At 39.5% G+C, this 24,533-nt stretch overlaps 1 protein-coding gene across 11 annotated transcripts in view; it reads left to right on the forward strand.

The window, feature by feature from the left end:
• DOCK3 (dedicator of cytokinesis 3) overlaps nucleotides 1-24,533 on the forward strand; it is a 391,971-nt gene that overhangs the window by 317,656 nt on the left and 49,782 nt on the right. For 9 of the 11 annotated variants that reach the window (XM_049776670.1, XM_049776679.1, XM_049776672.1 and 6 more), the window contains 8 exons: nucleotides 12,356-12,431; nucleotides 12,842-12,942; nucleotides 13,201-13,259; nucleotides 15,492-15,640; nucleotides 18,106-18,191; nucleotides 20,928-20,954; nucleotides 21,082-21,177; nucleotides 24,279-24,339. In XM_049776670.1, coding sequence (XP_049632627.1) covers nucleotides 12,356-12,431; nucleotides 12,842-12,942; nucleotides 13,201-13,259; nucleotides 15,492-15,640; nucleotides 18,106-18,191; nucleotides 20,928-20,954; nucleotides 21,082-21,177; nucleotides 24,279-24,339 — 655 coding nt within the window. The remainder of the gene's footprint in view (nucleotides 1-12,355; nucleotides 12,432-12,841; nucleotides 12,943-13,200; nucleotides 13,260-15,491; nucleotides 15,641-18,105; nucleotides 18,192-20,927; nucleotides 20,955-21,081; nucleotides 21,178-24,278; nucleotides 24,340-24,533) is intronic. The other 2 variants (XM_049776673.1, XM_049776681.1) reach the window with 1 other exon arrangement.

Genomic DNA, 24,533 nt, shown 5'->3' on the forward strand with positions numbered 1-24,533 from the left:
TCCTTATCCCCTTGAGGGGGAGGAGATTTTGGTAATACTTACCTGCAGCAAATAATCCACACAGACAGGAGGGTAAAGGGGTAAGAAGGTTGGGTGCAGAGTCCTTTGTCAGCCTATTACCAGATCCAAAAAACACCTGGAGCCAGCTAGTAAACTCTACCAAAAGACCCCGAGGACCTGGATCCCAAACTATTTATTAGGCTCTCAACAGCGCCCCTACCTGGAAGGTAGAAGGTGGGACAACAGGCAGAGAAAATCTTATGGAAATATATAACATTCAGTAAAAGGTTTATTCTTTTGAAAGTTCTGTTCCTTGTTTTACACACTACTCTTACTCTCTAGTTTCAGAAAGTATCCCACTTCCTCTTGCTTTGTATTCTCCAACAAACAGTACTTGCCTCCCTCAGCTAGTACCTATTACCACCTTAGTCCAAGCTTTAAATTTCTGATCATGTCTTACTCGAAACACAGGATTCAATCTAAGTTGAACCCCAAGATTTCCTGCCACTTTTCTAATTCTGATATATGCTCCTTGGTATATGAAAATAATGAAGAAGGGGTAAGTTGCTGATCTGCCTTTCAATCTTTAATTAAGGGACTACTATTTGGCCTTCACTCTCTTGATCACTGCTTTCCCAATTGTTCTACTTCTTATGTTGTTACTATGCAGAACATAGTAAAATTATTTGTGTCAGATGTATAGAAGTGCATCACCTTGTTATTTACACTTTGTGCCTTTTATTATTTTTATAATTATTTAAATACAGTGGTTACAAAATTGTTCATGATTGAGTTTCAGTCATAGAATGTACACCACCCTTCACCAGTGCACTCTTCTCGCCACCAGTGTCCCCTGTTTCCCTCCCATCTACCTCACCACATACCCTCACCTGTCTTTGAGGCAGGCATTTTGCTTCTCTTTCTCCTTTTTGACATTGTGATTTGCACTATTGCTAATGAAGGGATACCATGCATGTCGCTTTATCCCCTTTCAGCACTCAGTTCTTGTCCAAAGTGAGCTGTTAATACGATCATTGTCATAGTGGACACTTCTTTACCCTAACTGCACTCACTACTCTTTGTGGCAAGTTTTTTTTTTACCGTGGACTGATCTTCCTTTCCCTCATCTTTATTGTTTTCTGGATATTACTATCATCTATAGCCATGCATTTCTTCTATCACATTTTTAAAAGTAAAGTAGGCAACTTCACAGTAGAAAAAGAATTGAGTCAGTGCGAAATGAACAATTGAGGGGCAAGTAGAGGAATTGTGGAAAGTGGTCCCAATCAGGCAAAAGGTTGAAGCAGTGGACCAGAGAATGTAGATGATTCTGGGACCAGACTGAAAGCATAGCTAGAGTCTCTGTGGCATGTGACGATGCTTCATTGTTGTTTTGCTTTGCATCTCCCTGATGATTAGTGATGTGAATCATTTTTCATGTGCCTTTTGCCATCTGTATTTCTTCTTTGAGGACATGTCTATGTCCTCTGATATTAGTATGGCCACTCCAGCCTCTTTAAGAGAGTTTTTTTGGGGGGTGTAGAACTAGTATGGAGGTAAGGCATTTGCCTTGCATGAAGAAGGACGGAGGTTCGAATCCCGGCATCCCATATGGTCCCCCAAGCCTGCAGGAGTGATTTCTGAGCATAGAGCCAGGAGTGACTCCTGAGCACTGCTGGGTATGACCCAAAAACCAAAAAAAAAAAAAAAAATAGAGAGAGAGAGTTTTTGCTTGAATGATTGTCTTCCAACCTTTGATTTTGAGTCTATGTTGAGCTGACTATTCAGATGTATTTCTTGTAGGCAGCAGAAATATTGGATTCAGATTTTTTTTTTGTGGTTTTTGGGTCACACCCGGCAGTGCTCAGGGGTTATTCCTGGCTCCAGGCTCAGAAATTGCTCCTGGCAGGCACGGGGGACCATATGGGACGCCGGGATTCGAACCGATGACCTCCTGCATGAAAGGCAAATGCCTTACCTCCATGCTATCTCTCCGGCCCCGGATTCAGATTTTTGATCCATTTTTTCACTCTGGTCAAAAATGCATTAAACTGGTGCATTTAGTCCATTGACGTTAATTGTCATGACATTTAGTGTCATTTTTCTGTAGAGTTTGCTGTTTGTTGGTCTGTTTTATCTTAAAGTAGAACTTTCAGTTCATCTCTTTTTCAGGGGGGATCACACCCAGCAGTGCTCAGGGATTACTCCTGGCTCTGCACTCAGAAATCGCTTCTATAAGGCACGGGAGACCATATGGGATGCCGGAATTCGAACCACCATCCGTCCTTGGTCAGCTGTGTACAAGGCAAACTCCCTACCACTGTGCTATCTCCTCTGGCCCTCAGATCATCTTTTAAGGCTTTCTTGAGTCTGTAAAGTTTCTGAGCTGTTGTTTATTCATGAAGCTATGTATCCTTCCTTCAAGCCTGAATGTAGGGGCCGGAGCAATAGCACAGCAGTAGGACATTTGCCTTGCATGCTGCTAACCCAAGATGGACCAGGTGTGCCCCACTCCAAAAAAACCTGAATGTAGTCTGACTGGGTGAAGTACTCTTTTTTTTTTTTTTTGGTTTTGTTTTGGGCCACACCCTTTGATGCTCAGGGGTTTCTCCTGGCTATGTGCTCAGAGATCACTCTTCTTTTAATAGTTATTTATCAGTTTTAGTTATAAATCCCTCATTTTCTTTAAGTTGATATTAAGTACTTTATTTGGGTGTGTCACACACCCTGTAGCACTGAGAGCTACTCCCAGCTCTAAGATTGAGGGTAATTTCCCAGCAGTCCTCAAGGCAGCACCAAGATTTGAACCCAGGTATCCTGAATGAAAAACATGCACTCAGCCCTCTGAGCCCGAGCTCTCTCTCTGACACCATATTTGTTAAATCTTCTAATTCATTATTTAAACATAAAAATCCAATAGATTTCTTTATATAGATTTGTAGCCTGCCACTTCAACTCTATACACTTATTGGTTCATTGGTTCTAGAAGTTTCTTGGTGGGGACTTTAGAGTTTTCTCTGAGTAGTATTGTGTCATTTATAGTGATAGTTTTACTTCTTCATTCCCAATCTGAATCCAGTTAAGTTTTCTTTCCCACTTCTATTTTTTGGTTTTGGGGTTACAACCAGTGGTGCTCAAAGATATTCCTGGCTCTATGCTCAGGGAATTACTCCTGTCAATGATTAGTGCAACATATGTGCTATATTATCTCTCAAGCCCTAATTTCTTTCTTGCCTAATTCTGTGATAGAGATTTACAATATTAGTTGAAAAATAATGATGAGAGTGAACATTCTTGTCTTGTACTTTATTGTAAAGGCTTTCAGTGTTTTGTTATTGATTATGATGAATTTATTGTTAATAATTATTATTGATTGTGATTAATGATTAGTTGAGTTTGTTATATATGGCCTTTCCTTTCTTTTATCTACCCCCATTTTGTTGAGAGCCTTTATCATAAATAGGTCTTGAATCTTGTCAAACGCTTTTTCTACATCTACTGATCTGATCATATTATTTCTTTTGTTTGTTTGGTTTTGGTTTTTTTGGGGGGTCACACCTGGCAGCGCTCAGGGGTTACTCCTGGCTCTATGTTCAGAAATTGCTCCTGGCAGGCTCGGGGGACAATATGGGATGCCGGGATTCAAACCACCCCATCCTTCTGCATGCAAGGCAAATGCTCTACCTCCATGCTATCTCTCTGACCCCCTGATCATATTTATTCTATCTTTGTTTTGCTTGGGGTTATACCTGATGATGTCAGGACTAACTCTTGGTCCTTTATTCAGGAATTATTCTTGGCAGTACTCAGGGGACCATATGAGATGCAGTGGATTGACTTGGGTTCATTCTCAAGCAAAATAATCACCTTACCTACTATACAATCTCTCCAACTTCAAACTTTTATCTTTTATTTATTGTATCACATTATTTGACTTCCATAAATTAAACCATCCTTGCATCCTTGGAATAAATACTACTTGGTCAAAGTATGTGGTTCTTTTAATATGTTATTAAATTTGGTTCACCAAGATTTTATTGAAGATTTTTACATATGTTCAAGAGATATATTGGTCTATAATTTTCTCTTTTAATGACATCTGCTTTTGATAGCTGGGTAATATTGGCTTCATAAAAACTGTTCAGAAGAACTGTTCAACTTTATGGAAGAGCTGAGAAGCATAGGAAGTAAATCCTGTGTAAAGGTTTGGAAAAAAATCAATAGTGAGGCCATTATGATCTGAGCTTTTTTGGATAATATATGTTGGTTACAGTTTCAGTTTACCAGTCAGTAATTGGTCTGTTAATGTGTCTTCTCTTTCCTCATAAGTCTTAGAAAATTATATGATTATAAAAACTGATTCATTTCTCCTGGGTTCTCCAATTTTATGGCATGAAGATCTTAAGTATTCTTTTAAATTCTATGGTATATGTTTGATATTCTCTCCTATTTCTATCACAAGAGTTTTCTCTCTTTTATATTTTGTTAGTCTAATGAGGCATTTGTCTAGCTTGTTCATTCTTTTTTTTTTTTTTTTTTTTTTTGCGGAGGCATCATCCGGAAGCGCTCAGAGGTTACTTCTGGCACTGCGCTCAGAAATCGCTCCTGGCAGGACCATATTGGGGATGTCAGGATTTGAACCACCGTCTATCCTGTGTCAGTCACTTGCAAGGAAAATGCCCTATCATAGTGCTATCTCTTCAGCCCCCAGCTTGTTCATTCTTTTTTTTTTTTTTTTTCCTTTTTGGTTTTTGGGCCACACTTGGTGATGCTCAGGATTTACTCCAGGCTTTGTGCTCAGAAATTGCTCCTGGCTTGGGGGACCATATGGGATGCCTGGGGATAGAACTGCAGTCCATCCTAGGCTAGCACGGGAAAGGCAGATGCCTTACCGCTTGTTCCACCGCTCAGGCCCCAACTTGTTCATTCTGTTTTTGTTTTTGTTTTGTTTTGTTTTTGGGCCACACCCGGCATTGCTCAGGGGTTACTCCTGGCTGTCTGCTCAGAAATAGCTCCTGGCAGGCACAGGGGACCATATGGGACACCGGGATTCGAACCAACCACCTTTGGTCCTGGATCGGCTGCTTGCAAGGCAAACGCCGCTGTGCAATCTCTCCGGGCCCAGCTTGTTCATTCTTAAGGGGAAAATAGCTCTACGAGACAAAGCAGGTAAGGTGCTTGCCTTACACCTAGCCAACCTGAGTTTGATCCCCAGAATCCAAGAGCACTGCCAGGAGTGATCTCTGAGCACAAAGTCAGGAGCAATTCCAGAGCATCACTGAATGGGAAAAAGAAACTCTCATTTCATTGATCTATTAATTAAGCTGTTGTTATTTATTTGTTTGTTTGCTTGTTTTGGTGGCCACACAAGCAGTGCTTATGTGCTCTGTGCTCAGGGATCACTCCTAGCAGGACTCAAAGACCATATTTGTGCTGAGGGTTTAACCTGAAAGGCTGCATGCAAGGTTAAGTGCCCTACCTTCAGTCTAACATTGTTTTTGTTTTGTTTTATTTGTTTTTGTTGAGGGGAGGGCCATACCTATTTATACTCAGGGCTTATTCTTGACTCTGTTCTCAAGGATGGGCTCAGTTGGTCCAGGGGCTGAAGTGATATAGTACAACAGATAGTGTGCTTGCTTGTACGTGGTAGTCTCAGGTTCGATACCTGGAATTCCATAGGGTAACTTGAGCCCCACTAGGACTGATTCCTGAGGGTAGAGCCAGGAGTAAGCCCTGAGCACTACTAGACATACAATAATAATGGCCCATTTTATCTTTCCAGTCCCAAATTCCCTGAGGTATTCCTATAATTTATATGTTGTTCCTCTTAAAAATTATTCCATGGTTCTCTGCTATTGCCTTTATTTATTTTAATTTGTTTTCTTCCTCTGTTATTTGTTGTGGCTTCAAGTATTTCACCTATTCCCTTGATTTTATTAAGCTATGTTTTATGGCCCAGCATGTGGTCTATCCTGGAGAGTGATCCATGTGCATTGGAGAAGAATGTGTATCCAGATTTCTTGGGATGTGAAGCCCTATATAAACCATATTTGCCGGCTTATAAGACGACTGGCTGTATAAGACGACCCCCTAATTTTGCAGTTAAAACATAGGGTTAGGCCTATATTCGCTGTATCAAACAGAACGTTCCTGTGCTGCAACTGTATGTACACAGTGAGCCAATCACAACAAGCAAAGGTTCAAAGGTTATACTGTAATAAACTTCCTCTCTGACTCTGGCCAATCTGAGCAGGCTTTTGACAGTGTAGATTCGGGTCCAGAACATTGTCTAATTTGCATGCATAAAAAGCCTGCTTGGATTGGCTGAGTTAGAGAGGCGGTCTGAGCAGCCTTGCAGTGATTGGTGCAGGATCGAGTTGGAAAATTTGTTTTGTGGCAATATTCAGACAATTTTTATTTAGCAGCATATTGAAACATTTTTCGGGATATACTCGGCATATAAGACAACCCCCGGTTTTTGGTTGACTTTTTTTTTTTTCAAAAGTCATATAATATGCAGGAAAATACGGTACCTACTAAGCCACACTGTTTCATTTCTCCCTTTAAACCTAGTACTTTCTTGTTAGATTTTAGCCTGGTTGACCTATCAAGGAGTGACAGGGTGATGTTGAAGTCTCTCACTCTTATTATGTTGCTGTTATTGTCTCCCTTCAAATCTATCAGCAATTGTTTTAACTATTTTGCTGGCCCTTCATTGGGTGCATACATGTTTAGGAGTCTGATTTTTTTTCTGTTGTACATATTCCTTGATTATTAAGAAAGACCCATCTCTGTTACATATAACCTTTTTAAGTATAAAGTCTATATCATCTAATATTAGTATGGCTCTTTTATGGAGTTCTTTGCTTAAATGATTGTTCTCCAACCTCTGGCCTTGAGTCTGTATTTATTCTGACTATTCAAATGTATTTCTTATAGGCAGCAGAATGTTAGATTCAGTTTTTTGATCCATTTTGCCACTTTCTGTCTCTTAACTGATGCTTTTAGTCCATTGCGTTTGAGAGAGATGATTGTCATGGGATTTAGTGTCATCTTTTTGTAAGAGCTTGTGTTTGTTGTATCTGTCTTGCCTTAAAATAGATCTTTCAGTTTGTCTCTTAAGGCTGGTTTTGAGTCTGTAAAGCTTCTGAACTTTAGTTTATCCATGAAGCTATATATCAGTTCGACACAAAGAGCCAAAATTTTAAACTGTGAGATCACAGAGCCACACCACACAGTGACCTGCCAAAACAAACACACTCACACAAAAGCATATTTTTTAACAATAATATATTAAACACATATTGCATTTTGCCATTTTGAGTGAGGGTCAAAATCCTGCAGTGATGGTGAGGGTGTGCTGCATCCTCCACACTAAGAACTAACAGCCAGATGTGACCCAACATATGACACTCTGGTCCCCCTGCTCTCTGGTCCGTGCAGTTGTTTCCGAGGGATGGGAGATGGGATGATGCGCTCGGAGATCTCTCCTCAGAGGTTCCTCCTCAGAAGCAACAGAACAAAATTCAAACTTGGCAAAGAGCCACAGTATACAAAATAATGATAAGAGGCAAAGAGCCACATTCATTTTTGACACCCTAGCTGTATATCCTTCCTTCAAACCTGAATGCAGTCTGGCTGAATCAAGCACTCTTGAAAAGGCATTATTTTGTTGAGTTTTGTCACTGTATCCTACCACCGCCTTTCAACTTTGAAGGTTGCTTATGACAAATCTGCTGTATATCTTTAGGATTGTCCTCTATATGTAATTTCCTTTTTGATTTTGTTGTCTTTAGTATTCTATCCCTATCTGTGGTATTCATCGTTGTGACTAAGATTGTCTTGGGTGCTTTTCTTTGTAGCTCTTTTAACTGGTACTCTTCTGACATGCAGGATTTGGTTGTATATATTCTTTAGTTATGGGATTTATCTCTGCAATGATGTCCTTGATTATTGATTCTTCATGGGGATTTTCTTCCTGGGCCTCTGGGATTCCAATGATTTTTAAGTTGTTTCTATTAAGTTTATCCCAGACTTCTGTTTTCATCATTCACATTCTTTGAGGATTTTTTCCCACCATCTCATCATTTGTTTTAAGGCTCTTTTCCAATCTCTTTTGTTGTGTGGAGTTGTTGTGCATCTCATCTTTCAGCTTAATGATTCTGTTCTCAGCAGCTGTTACTCTGCTGGTGAGGCTTTTCAGTGACTTTTTCATTTTACCTACTAAGTTTTTAAGTTTTGTATTTCAGTTTGAAGATTTTCATTTCTACTTTCATATTCTTTGATTCTTATTTGTGGTTCATTTGGCCCGTCCTGTAGTCTCTCTGAATTCTTTTAGCATTCTCCAGATTTTCTCTCTAAGGTTTTTATTAAAGAGGTTATATTTGTAGCCGGTACTTGTTGGGTCTGCAGATGATATTGTGGTTCATTGACTAGATGATCTGAACATAGCCACAGAGTGATGCAGCCATGCTTTTCTCAATGCTCGGGTCTTGTAGAGTCAGCCCTTCTGCCACCTCTGGGGGTTGGGGAGAGCTCAACATGCCACTGATCAGCCTTTTTGCTGGTTCCCTTCTAGGTCACTGGATGGGCACCAGTCTTTGCTGCCTCTAGGAGGTGGGGGAGCTTGGTTTGATTCCTTTAATACAGGTTTCTTGTGAAATCATCAGTCACAGCTCCCAATGCATGCCTGGTTTATAGTCGTTTTGTTTTGTTTTGGGGATCACACCTGGTGGCTCTCAGGGGTTACTCCTAGCTCTGCACTCATAAGTAGCTCCTGGCTGACTCAAGGAACCAAATGAGATGCCAGGATTCAAACCACCACCCGTCCTGGGTCAGCTGTGTGCAAGGCAAACAGCCTACTACTGTGCTGTCTCTCTGGCTCCTGGTTTATAGTTCTTTATGAATAAGTCTTTCACTTTCTTTATTAATTCCTAGTATTGAATTTTCTGTTTTTATAAATAAAATTTTTATATTTTATAAATATATAAATTTTTTGGTTTTTGGTTTTTGGGTCACACCCGGCAGCACTCAGAGGTTACTCCTGAAATCTGAGAACAGAAACCTGGCAAGCTCAGGGGACCATATGGGATGCTGGGATTCAAACACCATCCTTCAGCACTAAAAGCAAATGCCCTACCTTCATGCTATTTCTCAGGCCCCCTATATTTCTTCTAATTCCTTTCTATGTTGCTATTATAGTTTGCCATTTTACTGTATTATTTCTAAACTTTGGGTATACTTTTAGTTTTATATGAATATGGTTCAGTTATCTATAGTGGTAGTTCAACTTCATTTTCAAATTAGTAAGAATAGGGGCCAGAAAGATAGCACAGTGGTAGGCCGTTTGCCTTGCAAGTGGCCAACTCAGGACTGACGTTGGTTTGAATCCTGGCATCCCATATGGTCCCCGAGCCTGCCAGGAGAAACTTACGAGCACAGAGCCAGGAGTAACCCCTGAGCGCCACCAAGTGTGACCAAAAAAACAAAAAAAGGGAAAAAGAAAAAGAAAAATTAGTAAGAATAACTAATTTTCCCAGTAGCTATGACTAGAACTTCATGTGTTGAATTATAGTGATCATGATATATAACTGTCTTGTGGACATTTTATATATGCAGAATAATGGATAAAAACATAATGCATCGTCACAATAAAAATTAAAAAACATAATGCATCTACTAAAAGTTTTCTAGAATCATATCCACAGCAATACATAATAATAAGCACATATTCCTAATAGTTTCTGTGACTCACCACAAATGGTGATTCCTGAGCATTACCAGCTCACCTCTGAGATCAGAGCCAGGAATATTCCTAGAGTACTACCAGATATAGCCCACCTTCACAGTTCCACCACCACCAAAACTATTTAAGAAAGAGATCAAAAGAACACCACCCCACCCACTCACCCATCCACCACCAACACCACCACCACTCCACCAAAAAAAAAAAAAAATCAAAAGAAGCATCATGCTATTGAATCAACTATTGGGTCTTGTTTTTAGCTTGTTTATTTGTTTTCATTTGGGGAGTTATACCTAGCAGTGCTCAGGGAGCACTTCTAGAAGTCTTGGGGACCATATGGTGTGCCATGAATTCCACCTGAGTTGGCTGCATGAATGGCAAGCACCCTGCCCACTATACTAACTCTCTGGCTCCAGAATAACTATTGATTAGGTCAATGCAAAAATGAAAGGAAAAATTGAAGTATTTCCAGAAACAAATGAAGTAAAGATATATACTATCAGAACCTATGGGACACAGCCAAAGCAGTATTAAAAGAATTATTCATGGCAATACATCAACATAAAGTTCAAATTAATAGCGTAATCTCACACCCCCAAGGGATCAGAAAATCACAAGTAAAATTTAAAGTAAATAGAAGGAAGGAGATAATAATTGTAGCAGAAATAAACAAAATAGAAATGAAAAAGGCAGTACAAAAAGTAAGTGAAAGCAAATCTTGTGCTTGGAAACATTAAGATTGACAAACCCTTAGCTAGATTTTACTAAGATAAAAAGAGAAAACCCTAAAGAAATAAAATGTGAAAAGTTATAACAGACACCACATTAATACAAAAGATAGATTATAAAGTGAACCACTTTATGCCTCTAAATTGGAGAGGATTGGGACCAGAGAGATAGTACAATGGGAAGACACCTGTCTGGCCCAGCTTTGTACACAGCCAAGCCCAGGTTCAACTAAGTACAGCTGAATGTGGCCCAAAATCTGAAACTAAATATAAATAAACTGAAATGAAATGAAAAGAAATGGACTAATTTTTAGAATCATAAAACTTAGCAATATTGGGGCCGGGCAGTGGCGCTAAAGGTAAAGTGCCTGCCTTGCCTGCGCTAACCTTGGACGGACCGCGGTTCGATCCCCCGGTGTCCCATATGGTCCCCCAAGCCAGGAGCAACTTCTGAGCACATAGCCAGGAGTAACCCCTGAGCGTTACCGGGTGTGGCCCAAAAACCAAAAAAAAAAAAACAAAAACTTAGCAATATTGAGTCAGGAAATAGAAAACCTGAACAAGGGGCCAGAGAGATAGCACAGCGGTGTTTGCCTTGCAAGCAGCTAACCCAGGACCTAAGGTGGTTGGTTCAAATCCCGGCGTCCTGTATGGTCCCACGAGCCTGCCAGGAGCTATTTCTGAGCAGATATCCAGGAGTAACCCCTGAGCACCACCAGGTGTGGCTCAAAAACAAAAACAAAAAAAACAGAAAACCTGAAAAAGACAATTTACAAGCAAGGGAATTGAAGCAGTAATAAAATAATGGGTTTTTTCATTGGAATATACCTTGTATCTATCTCTTTGCCCTTCAGAGCACTTCTCAGCATCTCCCTATTTCTTTTTTTTTCTTTTTTTTTTTTTTTGGGGGGGGGGTTGGTCACACCCGGCAGTGCTCAGGGGTTATTCCTGGCTCCAGGCTCAGAAATTGCTCCTGGCAGGCACGGGGGACCATATGGGGTGCCGGGATTCGAACCGATGACCTCCTGCATGAAAGGCAAATGCCTTACCTCCATGCTATCTCTCCGACCCCAGCATCTCCCTATTTCATCATGCAGGAGCAGTTTATTTCAATGCTTTTTACCTTTCAAATTTTTCACCTTCTGTGCTGACAAATTAGTTTTTCTAATAACATATTCTTGTTTATCCCTGTCCTGCACCAAAGATCAGGTGGTCACTGTTAGGCATAAACTCTTTTTACTAAACTAATCTTGTATTATCAAACTGTACCTGCCTTTTTTTTGGTACTTCACCCTATAACTTCAGTTCTAGCAAGAGTGACTCATTTTTCTCTCTTATGTATACCCAATATAAAATTGAGAGTAATATTTTTGGCCAAATCCTTAAATAAAATGAATTAAAAATGACAAGAGTAGTATATTACAAAAGGATTAACAGTATACACCCACATTATCAAATAAATTACTAAAATTATACTCTCAGTCCTCAGCTAGGCATAATATGTATTTATTACTCACTGGTTCCCAAATATTTAGTACAGCTCTGGACTTCCTTTGATTATCATCAAAACCTACCTCCTATTCTTTCATAGACAGTAGTAGTTGATGTCCAGAGAGAAATATTACCAAAATCAGGTAGTAGCAAATTAGGTTTAGAACCCACTGATGTCTTGTACTATTATCCTACCAGCTGTGGATCATTTCTCTACAACTGGTTTTCTGTCGTTTTTATGCCATCTGTATCTTTCTATTTCAGTCATATATTATCATATAAAAATAAGTTGTACTCAAGAAGTTTGCACATAAGGAATGACAGTTGATACTAAGCTATTATATTCCATTGTTAGTCTTAACTCTATCAATACTTTGTTCCCTTAATGCAGTATTATAGTCACTACTGTCCAGTATCTGTCTTCTGCACTGCACAAGAATTTCACAGAAACAGACTTCGATTTTAAGGTAGGAGAACATGAAAGCCATTGCTGTCTTTGTAATAACCATGAAAGTCAGGCCAAGTTCATTGTTTGGGGTTTTGTTTTACCTAAAATGTTTTTGTTATTTATAATTTTTCAAGTCAGGAGTTTGAATTTTATTAGAATATGAACCTGGAAGCCCCTATATATATACCCTTGAGGTATAGGATCATGACATTTATAAGTATGTTCCTGAACATTCTGAGTATGGCCCAAAAATAAAAAAATAAGGAAAATGATATCTTATTTGCAAAAGCATTTAAAGGGAAAAATGAAGATCTTAAAATTATAAAATGTATTATATACTACATATATATATATAATTAGAATCTCTCCTTCTAAGTTTAAGTAAGGCTCAAGCTGTCATACATTTTTTTTCTTCTCTGATCTCTCTAGGTGTGGAATTCTTATTTTAGTCTGGCAGTTCTGTTCATAAACCAGCCAAGTCTCCAGCTAGAAATCATCACTTCAGCCAAGAGGAAGAAGATTCTAGATAAGTAAGACATATGTTTCTTATTTAAAATTCTAATGTAAGAACAGATGTGGTTGTGTTTCCATTAGAAATTCTTTGAAAAGTCAAAGTTCTAACTGAGGTAGCTTCCCAAGGAGAATGTGAGAATGCAGTTAAGGTATGGATAGTTCAGAATCTTACTGGAAACATTAGAAACGCTGCTAAATTGCTGGTATCATTGGGTTCAGAGCCTCTTCTTCCTGAGCCTTCTTCTAATAATTAGCTCCTTTGTTACTCTTTTCAGGTATGGGGATATGCGTGTGATGATGGCTTATGAACTGTTCAGCATGTGGCAGAATTTGGGTAGGTCTTTTTTCTGTATTTACCCTCTCATATATCTCATAGCCAAGGAGAAAGCTACAAGATTAATAGCTTCTCCCAGGCTTTATGAAATATTCCGATCCAAATGTATTTACATGTTCTTAGCTTAACACCTCAACTGGATAGTATAGCACATATGCACAAAGCACTTGGCAAAAAGAAGCTCAAATATGAGATCTCAGAAATACATATGCATTTTCCCTATTTTGAGAACTAAAGTTAAAAGGAGAAATAAAGATAGGGTTCTAGTAGGCTTTCCCCCCCAATTTAAGAACTCTTGTCTATAAGATACCTATATACTCTTCATGTTCTCATCCAAATGTTATAGGTGTAAATGCATAAATATTCAAGATGCTGATCACATCAACAAGTAAATCATACATTTTAATCAAAAATTACTTAATGATTTTAATTCTTGGTAATTTAGTAAAAAAAATACCAAGAATGGAATATGCAGAATTAGCCTTAGGACCAAGGTTCCTAGGTTCTTTAGGTTCAGTGACTTTTAAGCACTTTCCCAATAACTGCAAGTTCAGATTTTAGAGCCATCACTTGCACTTTGCAATTATGACAATCTCTGTTTTTGGGTCTCTGCAAAAATATAGCCCAGATATATGTAAATGGTTTAAGAAACTCGCAGGGAAAACTTGAGGCTGTGAGCCTAATCTCCAGTTTGCATTGTTGCGATCTTGACAGCCCCACTTTCTAGGAATCCCTGTCAAGAGGAAATTTTTTTCCTAAGATAAACAAATATTCAAGTGAAATAATTTGGAAAACACACACCAAATAATTCTCAGGTGCTACTCCAGGCTTTGCACTTTGAATTCTTTCCTACTGGTGATGAAGGTACCATGTGGTACCAAGAACAAATTTAAGCCTCCCACATGGAAAGCAAACACTCAGCTCATTGCCTCACCTCTCCAACCTGCTGAATGGAAAAAAATTTAAAAGACACAAAATTTGCCTGATAAAGCCATTCTTTTTGTTTGTTTGTTTTTGTTTTTGTTTTTGTTTTTGGGTCACACCCGGCAGTGCTCAGGTTACTCCTGGCTGTCTGCTCAGAAATAGCCCCTGGCAGGCACGGGGAACCATATGGGACACCAGATTCGAACCAACCACCTTTGGTCCTGGATCGGTTGCTTGCAAGGCAAATGCCGCTGTGCTATCTCTCTGGGCCCGATAAAGCTTTTGGGGTATAAATAACATATATATATATACTAGTCCATAAGAACTGGTTTTACTTACTATAGCACAGAGACCCACAGTTTGTCTTCTTAGTCTATGAAAGATTGAAAACAGAGTTCTCAAAGAGTACTCACTGTTTCACCTTTTTAAGAAAACTTTCATTTCTGTCTTAGAGTCCTGGTTCTAGCTTCTAGACACATGCCCCAGATAGTTGTCCTATCACAAGGAAACACATTATCACCCAGTTTACATTGAAAGAACTCATAAAAGAAGTTGAGTTGAGCTTGTCTAAATAGATAGCATGGTGCATAGAAATGTACAGTGAAGACAAATGACAGAGGGAGAGTATTGAAGCCAGTCTGTCATAGTGAAGAGCTTTAAAGAAAATTCCTGACAACTTGATGAAAGGACCCTTTAGACTTATGGGGGTGTACAGTGAAGAAGCCAATGCACTGAATTCTAACCATTCTCATTATTTAAATATCTTACTTCCAAGGATAGTGCATATGCTAAAGTGGAACTAGATGGATATTCTTTGCTAAATTAGTGATGAAAATAGAAATCATCACAGCTTGCTCTAAAATATCATTCTTTCTAGGATAATGAACTCTTGGTCTCAGAATTATTTTCAGATAAATTATGGGCCCTCATAGTGAGTTATTTGGAGGAAATTTTTGCTTTGGTTTTGTTCTTTAGTCTTTGGATTTAGCAAGCAACAGGATTGTTCCAGAGCTTTACTTCAGGTATTTTCAGGGTATCAAGTTTACTAGAAATCAAACCCAGATCAACTGCATGCAAGGCAAGTACCTTAACTTCTGTACTGTCTGTCTGTCCTGAAAAGGTACTTTTTGCCTATTGAACATTTGTTTTAATTGGAGTAGACCAACTTTATTCATTAACTCTAAAAATACAATAAAAGGTATGTTTCAGGGAGTATCACCATGGTGTTTTTCTTAGTTACGGCCAGTGAAGCTTGCATGACAAGAAAAAAATAAGCACAATAATACCTGTTGGATTATTGTTATCCAGGTGAACATAAGATCCACTTTATTCCTGGAATGATTGGCCCTTTTCTGGGTGTGACACTGGTCCCACAGCCAGAAGTGCGGAATATTATGATTCCCATCTTTCATGACATGATGGACTGGGAACAGAGGAAAAATGGCAACTTCAAACAGGTAAGGTGATAGAAACCTGGGCAGTGTTCTGATTACCTCCAGTAATAAACCCTGGTTTCTGTGGAAATCAATGATAGCCTGGCTTTCTCAGATTCTATGTTGGGGTTCCCCTTACTTGATTGTCAGAACTGAATCATGAACTTTCTTCACAAAGTTAGAGACCAGAAACAAATGAGAGGGAAAGAGAGAATATCAAAGAATAGAAGCTTTCTGCCGTAGGAGACAATGGCTAAGATTGCTACCTCTCAACTATCCCAGGAGAGTACCCTGTCAGTGTGATGTCCTTCACCCAAGATACAATCCAGACAGCTCTAGAGCTGGAGCCCAGACCAGATAACCTTTTCATAAAGGTTATCATGTGTAGTCTACAGTTGCACAGACCTCTTCATAGAAAGGTGGGTTCAGAGGTATAAGCCCCTCGAGTCTGGGTAGCTTTAGACTATGCCTCTGTTCAGTTTCTTCTCTCACCCTCAGGTAGAAGAAATGGCCCTTGTCTTTTTAACAGAGCAGTGTTCAGGGGTCCTTGGGGCTACTTCTAGAAATATGGGGTTCAACTGTTCAGACTTGAGCCCATACTGGTGGTACTCAGGGGGCACCATGGAATAGTTAGGTGGTGCTGGTGAGGACCTACCAAGGAAGGCAAAGCATCCTGGGATTGCTTTCAGCAATATATGCTCCAGCCCTTTGAGACATCTCCCCAATTTCTGCCTGTATACCTATGGCTTCATTAAATTAGATGAGAACAATAGATCCCAGTAATATGAAGCTGATATTAACTAATGGAAGAAATGACTTCCCAGCATCAGAAAATGTCCACACTAATTCATTTTGCTTCAGGAGATGATGCGTGGTTTGCTGGAGGCTTCAAGCACAAGCTCCTAAGAGATCTCAAGAGGAAAATTCTATCTTGGTTTGGGGACAATACCAATTTACTAACTAATATCCCTCCCAAGCTTGTGATTCTGAAAGTAGCAAGTGATCTTATAGTGAGTGGCTGTAATACTTAGAAATTTAGGATGAAGATATATACATTGGTTATAGATATAGATGAAGTTTAAGGTGCCTGCCTTGCACACAGCTAACATAGATTCATCCTCTGAGTATGGTCCGGAGTGATGTCTGAGCACAGATCTAAGAATACATCCTGGGTCCACTGGGTATGGTCAAAATAAAAAAGCAAAAGCAGGGGCCGGGCGGTGGCGCTGGAGGTAAGGTGCCTGCCTTACCTGCGCTAGCCTAGGAGACGGACCGCGGTTCGATCCCCCGGCGTCCCATATGGTCCCCCAAGCCAGGAGCGACTTCTGAGCGCATAGCCAGGAGTAACCCCTGAGCGTTACCGGGTGTGGCCCAAAAACCAAAAAAAAAAAAAAAAAAAAAAAAAGCAAAAGCAATAACTTAGCAGGAAAATAGTAACTTACTTTTTTATTTAGAATAAAAGTCACGGGACCGGAGAGATAGCATGGAGGTAAGGCGTTTGCCTTTCATGCAGAAGGTCATCGGTTCAAATCCCAGTGTCCCATATGGTCTCCTGTGCTTGCCAGGAGCAATTTCTGAGCATGGAGCCAGGAGTAACCCCTGAGCACTGCCGGGTGTGACCCAAAAACCACAAAAAAATAAAAAAAGAATAAAAGTCACCCTAATTTATAGTTCTACTAATTTTGTTAAATATAAAGTCATATAATCACCACCATAGGCAAGAGTTTGGTGGGGGGGCACACTCAGCTGTGCTCAGAGCTTACTCCTGAGAGGCTCAGGAGACCACATAGGATTGAACCCAATTCTTCATGTGTGGTGGCTGCAGTCGTTTAATCCCTTGCTCCATATAGTTTCCCAAGCATTGTTGGGAGCAACCCATGTAATTCCAGTCCACAGAACCTGAAAAGCATTGAATCCTTGAGCCCTCACATTGCACTATCGTCCAGTGGTTAGACAAGAGTCCTGACTCCTCACCAGACGGTGTCTCTAGTTTTCTCAACACTGCATCACTCCTGAGAGGGCTCAGGAAATCTTATGAAGTTTGAGGGATTGAACCTAGATTGGCCATGTTCGCCCTACCCATCTATATTATTCTTCCAGCCTGACTGATTTCTTTTCTTTCGTTCTTTCTTTTTTTTCTTTTTTTTTTATAGGGAAGGCATGGGGCACACATAGCAATATCCAGGGGTTACTACTGGCTCTGCACCCAGGAATTACTCTTGGCAGTGATCAGGGGACCATCATGGGATATTCAAAATAAAATCTGAATCAATCACATGCAAAGCAAACTCCCCACTTGCTGTACTATTGCTCTGCCCCAAGGGAGTTTCTTATTACTGTAGATGAGCACCTACATTGGGTGGTACAAGAGATTTTATTTGGTACAAGAACAAAACCTGGACGTTTTTCCCCATCATCCTCATCTTCGTAGAGGTTAGATTTCTCATTTTTCCTTGACTTGGGATTACAAAGTCTCTACTTCCTTCTAGGTGGAAGCTGAACTGATTGACAAGCTGGACAGCATGGTATCAGAAGGGAAAGGAGATGAGAGCTACAGGGAGCTCTTCAGCCTGCTGTAAGCTGCTTCAGCCCCTGGCACACCACCTGAGAAGGAGGGATTTAAGTGGTCTAAAGAGGGTCATGGAGGAAAGTCTGGGATGGGCAGGCTCACGAGGTTATCAGAAGATATGGGTTTTACTAAAGGTAGCATTAACAACATGCTACCTTTGTCAATAATAACATGGTATTCTGGCAGCAAGCCAATATCAGAGATTGGTGTAGTTATCTGAAGAGATAACAACAGGTGGTATCTTTGAATTCCTGTGTTTTGCTGGTAAGAAAGGGGTCAACTTTATTTCACACTGTTCAGCTGAGCAAACAGCTTAATGGGAACTTAATTTTAACGTTTTTATTAAAGAAGGGAGAAGGGAAGATAAGTACTTGCTTTATAAGGTGGTATAAAGATCAGCAAGCATGAGACCACCAAAGTTACTCCTTTTCAAGTTAGTTTCCCTGTTCATGAAACAGAATGTTGTACTGAATGACAGCAAAGTTCTTCCAGGTCCAACATTGATGGCTTCTGTCTTGAGTGGGTGGGCGTCCAAAGGACATGCCACAATATTAAGTCCAAAGAAGAAATTGAAGTGAGCCATGGTTCTCCCATTATTGAATGATATTGGATACTTTATCATTCTTTAAAAAAAACTTTTTTATTGTTTTCATTTTGGACCAGCCGTGTTCAGGGGTTACTACTGATTCTGCAACCAAGGATCACTTTTGGTGGGCTCAGGAAACTATATGAGGTGCCAGGAAATGAACTATGTCCATTGCATGCAAGGCAAGCACCCTACCCTCTGTACAATCACTTTAGATCTTAAATATTATTTGGGGGGCACACCCAGATTTTCTCAGAGGTTACTCTTGGCTCTACACTTAGGAATTGCTCCTGGACATGCTTGGGGGATTTTATTAGATGTCAGGACTGAACCTGTATTGGCCACGTGTAAGCAAACATCCTAACCTGGTTCCCCCAAATTCTTAGGATATTTACAGCTCTAGAGTTCATCACCTCTCATTATTTCCAATTCTGAGATTCTCTTCGTTTTAGTACCATTGTAAGGAACCTGCAACCTGGCTCCAATAATATTACTATCCATGTGCTTGTAAGTTTAAATTAAGAAATATATTATTGATTACTACCTAAATCTCACAATGCACTATGAGGTAAATAGAAAAGATCCTATTCTGATCAATAAAAATGAAACAGGGCTCAAAGTGTTAACATGTTGTCCGTTTCATGACCAGTAAGAAGCATCTCTGAAACGCATCATTAATTTTAATAGGAAAGACCTTTTTTTTTCGCACTATGCCTACTTTGTTCTTTGATGGGTTGTACACTCAACTATAAAGTTACTTAAATTTTAAATAACTCAGATTTATAAAAATGTATCCATCACTTAGTATTTTTCATTTGATGAAGACATTTCTAATTATAGAAATAAAGCAGAGATATTCCTAAGCCAGTTATATGCCTATACTGTAAGAATAAGTACAAAAAATAACTTTTAAAAATTACAAATTAACTGACCAAATTTCATAAAATTTTCTAAAATTGTGTCTGACAACTGAAAACCACTAATAATCTTCCCAATTTATATTTTATTACAAATATGTGTCGATATTATAGAATAAAAGATGGGTGATGAACTTAATTGATGTTGAAAAGACTCAATTTTCAAAATCTAGAAAACTGTCTATAAAGTAGGACTTCTTTAAAATATGCAGGAATGCAAAAATCTCCGAAAGGAAAGTATAGGAGCCCTTTTTTCTTTGCTTGTTTGCTCACAAAACATCTCTTCCTGTTCTCAGGGACAGCAATACTGTTTCTAGTATACTGTTCCTAGAGATGGTAACAGTGGCTCAATCCTTATAGGTTTTCTTTTCCCCCCAGCACCATCAGTCACATATGAAGAAATTTCCATGTACCTCAGCTCTGGCCAGATGCAGCATTAACAGCAGCCAGGCTGAAACACCACTGCTGGGTCCTACCTAGAACCACTCCAGCAGACTTTCATGCCTGAGAAACAGGATGCAAAGCAACCTAGGCTCAGCCCAAGAGTGAGAAGAGTCAAGGTTCTTATTCCCTTAGAGAGATCTCTGAGAAGACAAAGGATATCAGAAGTTAGGCTCACAGTAGAATGGTCTGGCAGTTGAAAAAGATCTGGTCATGTAGTACATGACTCTGACACTTTTTAATTTTTTTATTTTTGGGGGGTCACACCCAGCAGCACTCAGGGTTAACTCCTGGCTCTGTGCTCAGAAATCACTCCTGGCAGGCTCGGGGGACCATATGGGATGCTGGGATTTGAACCACCAACCTTCTGAATGCAAGGCGAACACCTTGCCTCCATGCTATCTCTCCTGCTTGACTCTGACACTTTGTTTTGGAGCATCTGCTGAAAGTAGAGATGACTGAAAGTTGCCACTAGTTATCCCTCATGCTAGAACCTTGAGCTGCGGAGAAATCTCCCCCTTGATTTACATATAAAGATTAACTTGTATGTTTGTTGTGTTTGGGTCTAAGCAGGGATAAAGGCAGTCAAGGCAATTGACAACGCTAAGACCAGCCATTAGTGGACTCATTCAGCTGCTTTTTCAGAATAAGCCTTATACCTAACGAACTAGAAGCTTGCCCACCTTTGCCCATCTCTCAGTTTAATTGCATCTTTAGAAACGTATACAGGAAAATATGGTCATTTTTTTGCTGCCAGTTCAGTAATCACTTTGTCTTTGTTTCTGCTGCATGGAGTAGAACCCAGCTGTTTGGGCCCTACCCCAGGTAAGACTGCAGTGTGGTAAGTCTGCAGATTCATCACAGGCCCCAGAGGTTCTGGGGACCTCATTCGTGTGCCCAGATAAGAATTCTGAATTGTGCATTTTATTTATTTCTCCCACCTTCCCAATAGCCTGCTTGAGAAGGTTGAACAAGAAACGTGGCGTGAGACTGGCATTTCCTTTGTGACCTCCGTCACCCGCCTCATGGAACGCCTTCTTGATTACAGGTATTCACTCAGATCCTGCTTGGCTACTTTTTTGATTAGAGAGGGCATCTTCTGACCTTAAACTGATCGGAAGTGCTTGAAATCAAGTGATCTTTATGATTTGACATCCCAAGAGTGACCTTGAAATGTTATTATGTTGAGGCCAGTATCTTTCTGTTTTATTGACTTTAGTGTATTCTTCTGATTATGGGAAAACAGAAGTATCTCATAAATTTGTCAGGTGATTTCTATAAAATGCCAGGGTAATTATATTTTTTGCATTGTACACTACCCCATTAAGCCACTTTATCTGATAGACATATTCCTCCTGTTGTTTTATGGGCTTCTTGAAACAATCTGTCTTATAGATTTATTCCTCTTAAAAATTCACATCAGTTTTCTATAGTAGTGTGAAAGGATAGGTTGTACAGTGGTATGTTCTACCCTTCATCTTACTGTAAGAAACCAAATGTCTTATAAATTGATGAGGAAACCTCAGGAATAAGGCTCTTGTTTCAAAATCTCACAATAAACCATCCCCTACCCTTTGGAGAAAGCACACTTGACTTTATAAAATATTGTAAGCGTAGTGTAGATTTTTAGTATCTTTTCTTTCAAAGACTTCATCCCTCTGTATACTGAGAGGAAGCTGGGAAGGTAGGAAATAACTGTTGGTCAAGCAGACAATTCACTCATTTGGCATAGGGCTCCTGATTCTCAGCTGTTTCTCACAGTTGTACTATCAGTGGAACCAAATCAAAATAAACTCACCTTGCTCCACTTTGTATTTCTTGTCTCTTTATCAAAGATTAATTGTGTTTATACCTGAGGGTTAGTTTCAGAATATTCATGTCTAGATTGATCTGAGGATCTGTCTTTATTCCAGTACAATGCTATTTTAATGATTACTGCTTTATAGTACAGTTTGAAGTTAGAGAAAGTTATACTTCCCATCTTTTTTATCCCAAGATTTTCCCAAATACTGCTTTAGCTATTTGTGGAGATTTACTGTTTTATATAAATTTCAGGATTTTTTGAGCTATTTCTTGGGAAAATGTCATGGGTATCCTTATAGGGATTACATTAAATCTGTAGGTGCATTACATTAAGTATGTAAATCATTAAATGCTTTGGGAAGTATTGCTATTTTAATAATGTGCCCAATCTGTGAGCAGAGAATGTGTTTCAACTTCCTTGAGTCCTCTTTTATTTCTATAGGAAGTGGTTTATAGTTTTCCTTGTATAGACTTTTCACCTCCCAGTTTACTCCAAGGTACTTGATTTTCTGAGGCACAATTGTGAATGGGATTTAATATATTTCTTCTTTATTGTAGAGAACAGACATGTGTTTTTGCATATTAATTTTGTAGCCTACCAATGTTTATGCAAATCTATTATTTCTAGAAGCTTTCTGGTAGAGTCTTTAGGATTTTCTAAATATAGTATTATATAAACTGCAAACAGGGAGAGCTTGACTTCTTCCATTCATATCTGATGCCCTGGATATCTTTTTCTTGCCTAATTGCTATGGCAAAGTTCTTCCAGTGCTATATTGAATAATATTGAATTAAATAAAATATTTTTAAAGAAATTAATTATTATAAAATAATATGTCAAACTTGGTCAGTTAACAAATACATTTCTTATTTGTTAAGAAAAACCACTATAAACAATAGATATTCATACTGGCTTAATGAAAGCCAATATGTAAGTATAAAACTCTAGATCAAATATAAATACCATGTGTATAATATAAAGCAAGGGAATACTCTGGCATTATTTGTAGTATTTGCTTTTTAAATACCATTTTAAAAAAAGATTTGCTCTCCACAACACCCTAATGGTCCATTAACTCTTATGAAACCTTTCTCCAGAGCTGTTGGTAAATAGCTGTATAAAGAACTCTCTTCTCCAAAATGTGGACTGCCATGGAAAGAAATCTAAGAGGCAGATGGAAATCTAACTGGCTGTATACACAGGGGCCTTCTTACTAGAAGCCTTCATCTCCTTATGCCTCTCATTTCTCATTTGCCTTCTTCTCCTATGCCTCAGATCCTTCTCTGAAGAGCTTAGTTTTTGACCACTCCCCCCTTCTTTCTCTCTTGGGAAAGGTCCATTCACAAAGTTTCCCTCTTCCTGTGACTCATAGACTGATTAACTCTGACTCTTCCTATTACCAGCTCCATTAGGCCTGGCTAAGCTAGTTCAGTCCTAGATGAAGCTACTCCTAAACTATAAGGAAACTAGTGTTTCTAATTAGAGGAGTTTTCAAAGACTTGTACAAGAGAAGAGATCACAGAAAAAGATAAGTCAGTGTTCTGGTTACATTCCATGCCAGTAATATGCTGCTGAGGCAAGTTCTCCTAATATTACATCCGTTTAAAGAATGTTCTATACTTCCACTCTAGGAACTTGAGGATTCAACCTTCTAGTCATTGGTACACTTTTTTTTTTTCTTTCTTTTTTTTTGTGGTTTTTGGGTCACACCCGGCAGTGCTCAGGGGTTACTCCTGGCTCCATGCTCAGAAATTGCTCCTGGCAGGCACGGGGGACCATATGGGACGCTGGGATTCGAACCGATGACCTCTTGCATGAAAGGCAAACGCCCTACCTCCATGCTATCTCTCCAGCCCCCTTTTTTTTTTTTTTTTGGTTTTTGGGCCATACCCGGTGACGCTCAGGGGTTACTCCTGGCTATGCGCTCAGAAGTTGCTCCTGGCTTGGGGGACCATATGGGACGCCGGGGGATCGAACCGCGGTCCGTCCAAGGCTAGTGCAGGCAAGGCAGGCACCTTACCTCTAGCGCCACCACCCGGCCCCATTTGGTACACTTTTTAAGGTGAAGATTTTTGTATAATGCCACTTAATGTGCTGATGCAGCATCTAGTTTCTAACTTCTGTCGTCATAACTAGGGATCAGTTGAGCAGAGATCTTTGAACCCTAGCAGTGGGCCAAAAGCATAGAAACAGAGTCCATTCCTCCCAAGAAAGCAGTTCCTGTTGACAACCATCCTAATTTGATCTTTGTTCAGATGTATGCCTCCATGGACACTACAAATCAGTGTGTTGTCCTAGTGGCAATATTTCCTGCCAGGGACACTCATCTGTGCTTTCCCTTCCAGAGACTGCATGAAAGGAGAGGAAACAGAGAATAAGAAGATTGGATGCACTGTAAACCTGATGGTGAGAGGATATAGGCTCTTCCTCCAATTTATCTCCTCACTGTGGTTGGTTTGACCTTTCTACAATAAATTACTGTAAGCCTAAGATTTTAGTCAGCTTTCTTATCTGCACCTTAGAGACCAGTACGTCATCAGCCACTTTACCTGTGGGGAAGGAGTAAAATTAGCTTCTCTTTGGATAGAACTCTAGACTGG

The sequence above is a fragment of the Suncus etruscus genome, chromosome 7 (genome assembly GCF_024139225.1).
Source record: "Suncus etruscus isolate mSunEtr1 chromosome 7, mSunEtr1.pri.cur, whole genome shotgun sequence".
In the NCBI taxonomy this organism is placed as follows: Eukaryota; Metazoa; Chordata; class Mammalia; order Eulipotyphla; family Soricidae; genus Suncus; species Suncus etruscus.